At 38.2% G+C, this 12,383-nt stretch overlaps 2 protein-coding genes and 1 long non-coding RNA gene across 3 annotated transcripts in view; all 3 read left to right on the top strand.

Annotated features, from left to right (window-relative positions):
- The first annotated feature begins 559 nt into the window (after positions 1-559).
- LOC145803395 (uncharacterized) lies at positions 560-1,780 on the top strand. The gene is made up of 4 exons (XR_014345503.1): positions 560-667; positions 781-870; positions 1,355-1,590; positions 1,683-1,780. It is a non-coding gene; the product is annotated as an uncharacterized LOC145803395 (long non-coding RNA).
- Positions 1,781-2,700: 920 nt separating this feature from the next.
- Positions 2,701-4,281, top strand: LOC145804022 (uncharacterized). The gene is made up of 5 exons (XM_082897434.1): positions 2,701-2,768; positions 2,852-3,443; positions 3,550-3,733; positions 3,851-4,063; positions 4,169-4,281. The coding sequence occupies exons 1-5, from the start codon at positions 2,701-2,703 to the stop codon at positions 4,279-4,281; spliced, it is 1,170 nt and encodes a 389-aa protein (XP_082753560.1).
- Positions 4,282-4,575: 294 nt separating this feature from the next.
- The window catches only part of LOC145804021 (uncharacterized), a 90,265-nt gene continuing 82,457 nt past the window's right edge, over positions 4,576-12,383 (top strand). The window contains exons 1-3 of the mRNA XM_082897433.1: positions 4,576-4,719; positions 4,837-5,014; positions 5,558-5,782. Of these exons, the coding sequence (XP_082753559.1) occupies positions 4,576-4,719; positions 4,837-5,014; positions 5,558-5,782 (547 nt within the window). The remainder of the gene's footprint in view (positions 4,720-4,836; positions 5,015-5,557; positions 5,783-12,383) is intronic.

Here is a 12,383-nt window from a genome sequence, read left to right as displayed (position 1 = left end):
TGTATTGCAATAGTTCTACATTTTGGCCAATAGAGAAAAATTATGAAGATTTCTATGAGAGTATTTAATTTTTCTTCTATCCTTTTTAATGCATATTGAAGACATAAAAAAATTATAATTTTTCTTCTATCCTGTAGTAGTTCAATTTCTCCATCTGTGATATTCATGCACAAACGAACTTCTTAAACTAGGTTGTTAACTAAAATATGTTAGGAGGTTGTTAATTTTGTAGCGATTAATTTTTCTTTATGGCAATTATTAAACCCCATTTTGCCTTCATACAGTTATCTTTGTCAAATTTAAATAACCAGGCACTTTTAGGTTGAGACACCATTGATCTTCAACTGCTAATTATGGACAACATTACTATTTTTGGTCACGTAAGTTGTTTTCTTTTTTATTTATTTGAAAAAAAAAAACACTTTTCTTATAAGCAAAAGTCAATTTTCTTTTCTTTTCATTATTTTTTATCTAATTCCTTATAACAAAATGCTCTTTTCTTATAATTTACAGATGGATCATTTTACTCATTTTCTTACATGTATAATATTTTTATTTTTTTTTACCTCTAACTCTTTTGTATTTTTAGGTCCACTTTCTTCAAGAAAGAAATGTTAATGTTGTTATCCGTAATGAGCGTGACCTTAATGTCATCCATGTTCGAGAGGTAGGCCCAATTTAATTATATAGATTTTTTTGTTTCAAAACACCGTATACACCGTATATTCTTATTTATATATGTTTAAAAAAATTTCTACATATATATTTTTATTTTTGTAGGCAAAGGAAAAGGAAATTGCCAAGGCATTGTTGAAGAAAAACGAAAAGACCACCGTTTCGGGCAAGGGAAAGGAAAATGCATGTTCAGTAGTATGGTTCTTCAACATTTCCATTTAAAGTTCTTTTTTTGAAATATTTATTTTGGACCATGAAGCTCGATTATTTATTTATTTATTTTTAAATGTAAAATTGATATACTACTTGCACAGTGACATATACTGTTTTTATAGTAAACAGTTTCATATAAATTTGTTAAATGTTTTTTTTGAAGCATGCTAAAATAGCATTTGTACAAAAACATTATATTTGTTTTAAATTATTATTATTCTTTTTTGGCTTTTTGCTATTGACATGAACATCTACAAGAGAAGAAAAAAGGAAGAGAACAAAAAAAGAATGAGGGGGGGAGGGATACAGAATGAAAAAGTTTTCAATTTTTTTACAAAATATTAGAAGGAAAGGGAATTAAGATAAAGTAAATTAATAGAAATGAAAAACGAAGAGAAAAATATAAAACAGTAGATGATAATATTCATAGTTTAGGCATCTTATGAAATTAATCTTCATGTTTTAGGCACATAACAATAATGTTATATCGAAAGCTGCATTGGCTCAACGTACACGGCGAGAACGCGAAAGAAATGATAAGGCAAGCTCTTCATATCAATTGGGACAACGTTCGCGACGTGAACGAGAGAGATCGAGAGAATTGATTCCACCAAGCACAACTAATACTCCACCGGCTCAGAAAAGAGTAATGTTTACACATCTTACTTCGCCAAGCACATCTTTAGCTTCACAAAGGAATTGGTAAAACATTGTATTTAATTCTACAAATGCATATTCTTATTGTTAAGATTTTATTTTATAAATTTTATTTTGTACACAACAATTATTTGTAGGCCTACTCATGCAAGCCCATTCCTCCATGAGACTAGGAATATCGGCGTTGTTATTCGCGCTGAGTGCAATCTTAATATTATCCGCAATTCTAAGGTAAGTAGAAAAATCAAGTTCAACATATTCTTTTTTCGTAATCTTAATAAATTTTATAAATACATGTTCTTTTTTTGTATTCTGAATAAATTTTATTTATTTTTGGTAGGCAAAGGAAAAGGAAATGGCCAAGGCAATGTCTAAAGGAAAAGAAAAGGCAACTTCTTTTGACAAAGGAAAGGAAAACGCATGTCCAATGATATATATTCAACATTTTAAAAAAATATTTATCGAGTAAAACAAAGCCAATCATATTGTTAAAGTGAACATCGATCATGTATGTTTTTAAAATTTTAAACTGTGTTGTCAATTTTTTTTTGTGTGCTCTTTGTTTTCTGTACACTCAAACAAAGTATATTTAGCTCTCTTTAACATTTCCTAAAAAATAATTGTAACCTTTATAAACTCCAAGAAAAACTTTATAACATCTAAGCAAAGGAATAGAGGAACATAGGCATAGAAAATATTTTTAATTTTCTTAAAATTATCATGAGGCAAGAAGAAAGAGAAAACAATAATTAAAAAACAAATTGCTATATCACAAGGCATGAAGAGGGAAAATAAAGCAAAATGGAAAAGGAAGTAGGACAAAGAAAATGTAAAAATATTCTTGAAATTATCACAAGGTAGGAAAAAAAAGTAAAATATAATTAAAATAACAAAATTATTGAATTAAGAAATAAAATAGTATACGATAATATTTGTATTTTAGGTATCAATGATATAATGTTCACATTTTAGGCACACAATAACAATGTTATATCAAAAGCTACATTGGCCCAATGTGCACGGCGAGAACGGGAGAAATCAAGAGAATGTATACAATCGAGACAAACTTCTTTAATACCATGTCGTCGTAGTCGTGCTTGCTTGGAACTAGGAACAAAGGCAACTGAGGATACTCAGTCTATGCAAAAACGAACAATGGTTGCACATCCTTCCACATGTTCGTTCTCAATGCCAAGCACATCTTTAGCTCCACAAACGAATTGGTAAAAGACTGTGTTTAATTCTTCAAATACATATTCCTACTATTACCATTCTATTTTAATTTACACAGAACCAATATTTGTAGGTCTACTCTTACAACTCCTTCCCTTCAAGAGGATCTATGTACTAATGAGGAATTAGAGGATATGCATATGAGTCCAATGGTTAGTACTCGAGCACATATAAATTCATGTCGTCATTCTCTTGGCAAGATGGATGTATTATGTCCTTTCTGTTCAGCATTACATTGGATGGATGAAAAATTAATAAAATCATCTCCAAACCGCACTATATTCGGAACATGTTTTTCAAAAGGGAAGGTCAAGCTTCCTCCTCTTATTACACTCCCTTCACTTCTTCAAGCATTATATGATGGGAATGATGATAAATCAAATTCATTTCGACGTTATACTCAAGTGTACAATGCAACCAATGCTTTTACAAGTCTTGGTGCTATATTAGATCCAAGAGTACTTACTGGAAGAGGCCCTACATCATTCACTATCCATGGGGAATTGCGACATCGAACAGGATCACTACTACCACAATCAGGGCAAGATGCAGCTTATGCGCAATTGTACATTTATGACCCTGATTCAGCTTTAGAAGTTCGCAATCATAGAAATCCTCAATTAAGAAGAGATGTTCTAAAAACTATTCAAGATAGTTTATTACAGGTTAATGCATTCGTTGCTAAATTTCGCCAGGCTCATGCAATTTTAAATCAATTAGCCTTGACAGGATGAAATTTGGCTGCTCATCTCCACTACAGTTCATCGACAGATCGACGGCGGTATAACCTTGCCAACTACAGATGAGATTGCAGTTGTAATACCAGGTGATGGAACCAAGGCTAGTGGAATGAGAGATGTTATCTTACATCTACAAGGAAATAATGAGCTAATGCAAATCAATGAATGTCTCCCAGCATATTTGCCATTACATTATGTTTTATTATTTCCATATGGTGAGCTTGGATGAGAACCTGAGATGAAACTGTGGGATGTTCAACATGATCAGCCTTCAACTGATCGGCTTACTCAAATGAATTTTTATAGTTATCATTTGTTTGAACGACCCACAGAGTATTCAACAATTTTGAGAGCTGGAAAATTGTTCCAAGAGTTTTTGGTTGATGCTTGGGCCGTAACTGAACAAAATAGGTTGACTTACTACAATCTTAATCAAGGGAAAATCCGTGCTGAACTTTACCAAGATTTGACAGATATTGATCCAAATGACCTTCAACCCAATCAAATTGGTCAAAGGTTTGTTTTGCCATCTTCATTTCCTGGAGGTCCTAGACACATGTTTTAAATCTTTCAAGACTCAATGGTTATCACACGATACAACCGACATCCAGACATTTTTCTCACCATGACTGCAAATCCTAATTGGCCAGAAATTACATTGGCATTATTACCGCACCAAAAGCCTATTGATCGTCCAGATTTAATTGCCCGTGTTTTTGAGTTAAAGAGAAAGTGCTTGATGAAGGAGATAGAAACAAACTGAGTGTTTGGTAATAAAGTTGCGCATGTTTTTACAATTGAATTCCAAAAATGAGGCCTTCCTCATATGCATGCACTTATATTTCTTAAGGGTCCAGACAAAATTCAGACATGTGCTCAAGTAGAAAAATTGGTTTGTGCATAATTTCTAGATCCAAAAGATGAACCTATGCTTTTTGAAACTATCAAATGTTGTATGGTACATGGACCATGTGGTGCTCGAAATCCACAAGCACCATGTATGGAAAATGGCCAATGCACTAAGAGATACCCTCGAGCGTTCGTTGAAACAACTACTATGGATCAAGATGGATATCCTATCTATCGTCGTCGCAATAATGGTCAAGTTCATATTGTGAGGGGAAAAGAAGTTAATAACAGAGACATCGTACCATACAATGCATATCTTTCTAAACGTTTCAACTGTCACATAAACGTGGAAGTTTGTGCCAGAATGAGATGTGTTAAGTATATACACAAGTACATTTACAAGGGTTATAATCGTACAACAATGGTGTTGGGATTGATAAATGAGATCTAACAATATCTCGATGCGCAGTATATTGGACCTTCAGAAGCTGTTTGGCGAATATTTGGTCATCTATTGCATGCTGAGATACCAACAGTTGTACACTTAGCACTTCATTTACCTGGAATGCACCATGTTCTTTTTAATCCTGATGAATCATTAGAAGCAATTGTTTCTAGAGCTAGCCAACAAATGTCAACTCTTACTGGTTTTTTTGCATGTTGCGCTTCTATGGAAGATGAATGTCCATTCACTTACCAAGAATTTTCACAACATTTTGTTTGGCTTAATTCAGAAAAGAGATGAAAACCAAGGCAGCAGGGCTATGCAATCGGTAGAATGTACTTTGCTAGCCCTAATTGTGGTGAGAGATTTTATTTGCGTTTTCTATTAACTGTTGTCAAAGGACCAAAATCGTTTCAGTGCTTACGTACGGTCAACAATGTTTTGCATGATACGTTTAAATCAGCATGTGTTGCAAGAGGACTTTTAGAAGATGATGAAGAATGGATACGATGCCTTAAAGAGGCTGCGGTTATGAAAATTGGTTATCAATTAAGGAGATTGTTTACTATTATTCTTACTCAGTGCTCTCCACTGTAACCATATGCGTTATGGAATCAATTTTCAATGCATATATGTGATGATCTTGCACATAAGATTCGAACATTGTTTGCCATTTCTGAACCAACTGAGGCTCAAATTGAAGACTATGGTCTGTATCTTTTGAATCAAATGCTCCAAGAATCAGGAAAAAGTTTAATTGACTTCCTGCCAATGCCACAACGTTCTACAAATTGGAGTGTAGTAGTTGGTAATAGGTTGATATTCGAACATCAACAACTGCAGAATGAGGCACAACAGGCAGATGCAGAAATTATTATTGATCGCCTCAACAATGATCAACGAACAGCTTGTGATGCAATCACTTCCTCATTCTTTGAAAAAAAAGGAACTATTTTCTTTTTGAATGGAGGTGTGTAGACGTCCCCGAACGTCTCGAGAGGGAATTCCGTTTTGTTCATTGGGCTTACTACAGTTCGGACTCAATGTCACGGTCCTGTATCTAATCTCGCGGAGTGCAATGCAAGACCGATGAATCATCAAAGAGTCCAATTTTGGCAAATCGTTTTGAAAAACTAATTTTTTAGAAAGAAGTGCCAAACATAGACTGCTTTGCCAGATACAGAGTCGCCACCTAAATATTTTATTTTGGAGGAATTTAGGAAACCCTGACTCGTGCCTAAGGCCATGTGTCCGTTATCACGAAAGTTGTCTCGGCTCGGGAACTTGGGTACGATTGGGGAAGGTCACTTCATGAGCACCCCCGCTCGCCCGATCAAAGAACGGCCTCTACTAACCATGATATCGAGTTTTGAAAACATTATGCACTCTTTTTCCTGTTATTAGCCTAGAATTACTATGTGATGCACACAACATACAAGTATAGACTAGATTGCCTAAGTTGGAACAAAGCATCGCATATCCGTTAGTTTTGAAAATGGATTGAAGTTTGCTACTTGCAAATAGGCTAAAACACGGGTTTCGACGAATTATTCCAATTCAAACAACCCAACCTTCACCCACAGGCATTCAGGTAGTTATATCACATAAGCACATAGCCTCATTGCAAGCATGCTATCATGGCAGTCACTCACACGCATGCAAGGATGCTAAAACATAAACACTTACCGAGTACTCCGAGCCAAAGAAAGAAGCTAATTAGAAATCATGCATGAATCCTAACTATACTAAGAATGCCTAATGCAACACATGCAAAAATGCAACTACGATAGGCTCGGCTATTCTAAGATAGCATATGAGATGCAACAATCAATACATGTATTCAACTTGGAATTGAAATACAATGCAGTTAGCATGATGCGCCGAGCCCGGTGCATGCAAAATAGATGAATGGATGCAAACATACGAGCATAAGGATGCTAATTTAAACGTGCCCTAAAACTAACCATCATAAGCTGGTAAATAAAAGGGAGAAAGACGTGGGGTTGGAAGACATGCATCACACACACACGCACACTTATTACAACATTGCCCTCCTCGGAGGGTCCGAATGAATAGTACAGAATAAACTAGCTAATCTAAGCTAATTAAACTAATTATTACACAACATTAATTAATTAACGAATTAACTAAGTAAGTAAGGAAGCTAGCATGCAAATTAAACAAAATGGACTGCCTCAGCTCTGTTCCGAATGATAGGGATGCATGCATGCTCAAGTCGCCTTGTCGAGAAATTCATCGCGGTGCCCCGATTTGCCTCTGTTTGCAACTGGTTCCAGAACACTGTACAAAGCTCCAGAAGGCTACTGACCAGTTTTTGCTGCTGGTTTTCGGTTTGCTGCAACAGAGAGCGAGAAAGGGGCATAGCAAAGTATTTTCAACATATGTGTGCATGACCACTCTCTTCATCATTGCACAAGCTCTAGGGAGTGTAGTCCTCGATCCTCATGCCGCCAATCATGCACCTCAATGCATGATGGCTGAGGGGTCGAATTGCACAACTCGATGTGAAATGAATGCAAACATAAGCAAATAAAGCCAACAACTCAATCATGGACAGTCAAGAGTGTCGGCGATCGAGAATCGAGGTACGTTTCGTCACTTGGAGTACGAAACGTTCCTCGTTTCCCGTGTTTGGACTAAACCCTACTCCAAACACAATGCAATACACATGGCATGCGTGAATGCAACTCTAACATGCAACCTAAACATAATGCCACTAAATGATGCAAATAGGATTACTGGCCGGTCGTGTCCTTAACCCATAGGGGCGGGTTCGGGTCGTGACAGAGTGGTATCAGAGCACGAGTTAATAACTCACACACTTGTCCAAAAAGAGCAATAAGCGTCTAGATAAGATCTAGGATGCATTCATGTGATAAGTACGAGTTTGGAAGCATTGATTATATGCTTAAATGTTTTGTTATGAATAATTATATGTGTAAGTTATGAACTACTTGCATTGTAAATTATCTGGAAATATGTGCTCCTTAGTGTATGCGTACTTGTGTACCTTTTGTATGAAATATAATGCAAGTTTAATCAGATGGTGAGAACCAGAGGTGATGAGATAGAGGAATCTTTTACTGCCAGACTAGACAGAATGGAAAGACTGATACAGGAAATGGCAGAAGCTTTAAGACAGCAACAGGAGTGGCAACAACAGTGGCAGCAACCACATCCGCCGCCTCCACCTCCGGCACCACCCATGCCAGATAATCAAAATGATGACCGGATAATAGCTCTCACCAAGGAATTCAAGAAAATGAAACCACCACAGTTCCATGGCGGACTAGATCCTTTGAAAGCTGAGGCTTGGGTTCTTGGGATCGAAAAACTGTTTGAGGTGTTTCCATGCTCGGATACACAGAAAGTGCTTCTAGCCACCTTTATGCTAGAAGACGAAGCGAGGAGATGGTGGATGTTGATGCGAGAGAATCATAAGGATGTTGACTGGGTAAAGTTCCAAGAAATATTCTATGACAAGTACTTTCTGCAGTGTGTCCGGGATAGGAAAGTGGCAGAGTTCGTGGAACTCAAGCAGGACAGCGTGACTGTAGCTGAATATGAGGCCAAATTTACTGAGTTGGCCAGGTTTGCACCACACGTAATTGACACTGATTATAAGAAGGCAAGGCATTTTGAAGGTGGGCTCCGAAGTGACTTCCTAGAGAGAGTGAATGTCCTGAAGTTAGAGACCTACATCGGGGTGCTTGACCGGGCCATCATATCAGAGGCTAACATAGCTAGACAAGCTAAGCCAACAACAGAATGGAAAGGCAACAAAAGACAAGGCTTCTTTTCGAAGAAGAAATTTTTGAAAAAGCAAAACACGGGCTCCTTAACTACTTCAAGTTCTTCCCGAGACACAGCTCCCATGTGCAACATTTGTAGCAAAAGGCACCGTGGAGTCTGTTACCGTGCATCGGGAGCCTGTTTTAAGTGTGGGAAACACGAGCACATAGCCCGAGATTGTAATCAGAATAGTGGAAAGATAGCTGCTAGCTCCACTGCATCGATCCCAAAGCCGGGAAATACTTTGAGATCTGCTACTACTGGAGATACAGTGAGACAGGGGAGAGTTTTTGCACTCGTTCCGGGCGATACACGGAATGCCAATGCCGTTGTGTCAGGTACTATTTCAATATGTAACCAGGATGCCTTTGTATTAATTGATTCTGGATCAACACACTCATTTGTGACATGTACATTTGCATCTAGACTAAATAGACCCCTAGAGTTATTGCCATATTTGTTATGTGTGTCTGCTCCATCGGGGGAATCTGTGTTATGTGAATATATATATCGGTTTTGTGACATGCATATTGAGGATGCTACCCTATATGTAGATTTATTGCCCTTGAACTTTAGACATTTCGATGTAATTTTGGGCATGGATTGGTTGACCAAGTATTGTGCCACCATTGACTGTGTGGCAAAAAGGGTTGTATTTAAACCACCAGAACAGAAAGAGATTGTGTTTGTGGGTAATGGGGTAGTGCCTCCACCTTATTTGATATCTGTAATGAAAGCATGTAAACTGATCAGGAAAGGGTGCCAGGGTTATTTGTGCTATGCGTTGTCTGAACAATCTGAGAGTGTTGAATTGAATAGTATTCCTATTGTTAGAGAATTTCCGGATGTGTTTCCGAGTGAATTACCAGGGGAATTGGTAGACAGGGAGATAGAGTTTACTATTGAGACTGTGCCAGGCACCCAGCCTATTTCTAAAACTCCCTACAGAATGGCTACTACCGAAATGAAAGAATTAAAGGAACAGTTACAAGACCTTCTTGATAAAGGGTTTATCCGGCCTAGCACTTCGCCTTGGGGTGCACCAGTGTTATTTGTAAAGAAGAAGGATGGTACTTTGCGCCTATGCATTGATTACCGGGAATTGAACAAGGTAACGATAAAGAACAAATATCCCTTACCCCGTATTGATGACTTATTTGACCAGTTGCAGGGATCACAGGTGTTTTCTAAGGTTGATTTGAGATCCGGGTATCATCAGCTGAAGGTTAAAGCCGAGGATGTTGAGAAGACCGCATTCAGAACGAGGTATGGTCATTTTGAGTTTCTTGTTATGCCATTTGGAGTGACTAATGCTCCGGCAGCATTTATGGACCTAATGAATAGAATTTTTAAAACCTACCTTGATGAGTTTGTTGTAGTCTTCATCGATGATATTTTGATATACTCTAAAGATAGACTTAAACATGAACACCATTTGAGGACTGTTTTACAAATACTTCGGGAAAGGAAATTATTTGCTAAACTAAAGAAATGTGAGTTTTGGTTGGATGAGGTTGTTTTCTTAGGGCATGTGATCAACAAGGAAGGAATTTCAGTGGACCCGCAGAAAATAGAAGCAATTGTGAATTGGTCTACACCAACTAATGTGATAGAAGTTCGCAGTTTCATGGGCTTGGCTGGGTACTACAGGAGATTTGTAAAGGACTTTTCGAAATTAGCTGTGCCTCTTACCCAATTGACACGTAAGGGACAACCATTTGAGTGGAATAGTGAAAGAGAATCAGCCTTTCATGAATTGAAGACAAGATTGACCACTGCACCAATTTTGACACTACCTTCAGGTACGAAAAATTTTGTGATTTTCAGTGATGCATCTTATAAGGGTTTGGGTTGTGTGTTAATGCAGAACGAAAAAGTTATTGCTTACGCCTCCAGGCAGTTGAGGCCACACGAGAAGAACTATCCAACACATGACTCAGAATTGGCCGCAGTTGTTTTTGCCTTGAAAATTTGGCGGCATTATCTGTATGGAGCAAAATGTGAAGTCTACATGGATCATAAGAGCCTGAAATACTTCTTCACACAGAAAGAGTTGAATATGCGTCAGAGAAGATGGCTAGAACTGATAAAAGACTACGATCTAGAGATTCAGTATCATCCCGGAAAAGCTAATATAGTGGCTGATGCCTTGAGCAGAAAATCAACAGGGAGTATGGCTTGTTTGCTTACTGAACAAAGGGAGATTTTGCAAGACTTTAAAAAGTCTGGAATTGAAGTGGTGGTATGTGAACAGGGCGGATTGATAGCCGCTATTACAGCCGAACCGACAATTGTTGATGAAATCAAACAGAAACAGGAAGAGGATGAGTTCCTCAAAAAGGTAATTGATGAATTTGAGACAAGTCCAAAAGCAGAGTTTAGCATTGAGAAGGAAGTGTTGAAATTCCGGAACAGAATATGCGTTCTTGATATTCCGGAGCTAAAGAAGAGGGTTTTAGATGAAGCCCACAGATCCGTATTTGCTATGCATCCGGGTAACAATAAAATGTATCGGGATTTGAAACAAACCTATTGGTGGCCTAAAATGAAGAAAGAGATTGCAGAATATGTGTCCAAGTGCCTTCAGTGTCAGCAAGTTAAGGCTGAACATCAGAAATCAGGCGGTCTACTTCAACCTCTCCCTATTCCTGAATGGAAGTGGGAACATGTGACCACGGATTTCGTTGTCGGCCTACCTTGGACTTCTCGAGGTATGGATTCTGTTTGGGTTGTAGTTGATAGACTGACTAAATCTGCACATTTTTTGCCTGTCAAAACTACATTTACTGCTTATAGATTGGCTACTATTTATGTTGATGAAATTGTCCGGTTACACGGAGTTCCGGTGTCCATTGTGTCAGATAGGGATCCGAAATTTGCATCTAGATTGTGGAAAAGTTTGCAGGAAGCTATGGGAACAGAACTAAGGTTCAGTACTGCATTCCACCCACAGACCGATGGCCAGTCAGAACGAACGATACAAACTTTGGAAGATATGCTTCGCATGTGTGCTTTGGATTTTCAGGGGAGTTGGGAAGATTATTTGCCGCTTGCAGAGTTTTCTTATAATAGCAGCTTCCACTCCAGCATCGGTATGGCACTATACGAGGCTTTGTATGGTAGGAGGTGTAGATCACCTATCTATTGGACAGAGGTCGGGGACAGAGCTTTGCTTGGGCCTGAAATTGTACAAGACACTTCTGAAAAGATCAAAACCATTCGGCAAAGGCTCAAAACAGCTCAAGACCGACAAAAGAACTATGCAGATGTCAGGAGAAGACCTCTTGAGTATGAGGTCGGCGACCATGTGTTCATCCGTGTTTCTCCGATGAAAGGCCAAGTCAGGTTTGGGAAAAAGGGCAAGTTGTCGCCCCGCTACATTGGGCCGTTTCAGATTTTGGAGAGGCTTGGCCCAGTTGCTTATAGAGTTGCTTTGCCACCGGGATTCGAGCAAATCCATAACGTATTTCATGTGTCGATGTTGAGGGGTTACCTCCGAGACCCGTTACATGTGATTGATTATCATCGGATAGCTATTGATGAGAATATGGAATACGCTGAATGGCCGGAAAGAATTGTTGACCGACAAGTGAAAGAATTGAGAAACAAGTCCATCCCAATGGTGAAAGTAGAATGGAAGGAACAGTATGGGACGGATGCTACGTGGGAAAAAGAGGAGGAAATGCGACTACGCTATCCACATTTGTTTCCTGACGAAGGTAAATTAAGTTTGAAGGACCAAACTTCCTAAAGGGGGG

The sequence above is a fragment of the Camellia sinensis genome, chromosome 12, assembly GCF_055761805.1.
Source record: "Camellia sinensis isolate YWXY chromosome 12, ASM5576180v1, whole genome shotgun sequence".
Classification (NCBI taxonomy): domain Eukaryota; kingdom Viridiplantae; phylum Streptophyta; class Magnoliopsida; order Ericales; family Theaceae; genus Camellia; species Camellia sinensis.
This window is presented reverse-complemented; position numbering and strand designations above follow the sequence as displayed.

What these genes read in the sequence shown, in the direction of transcription:
- LOC145804022 (XM_082897434.1), top strand. Translation starts at nt 2,701, where the DNA reads ATGGTTGCACATCCTTCCACATGTTCGTTCTCAATGCCAAGCACATCT. An exon ending in TTAGCTCCACAAACGAATTG is followed by an intron (nt 2,769 to 2,851) that starts GTAAAAGACTGT and finishes CAATATTTGTAG; the next exon opens with GTCTACTCTTACAACTCCTT. An exon ending in GCCATCTTCATTTCCTGGAG is followed by an intron (nt 4,064 to 4,168) that starts GTCCTAGACACA and finishes CTAATTGGCCAG; the next exon opens with AAATTACATTGGCATTATTA.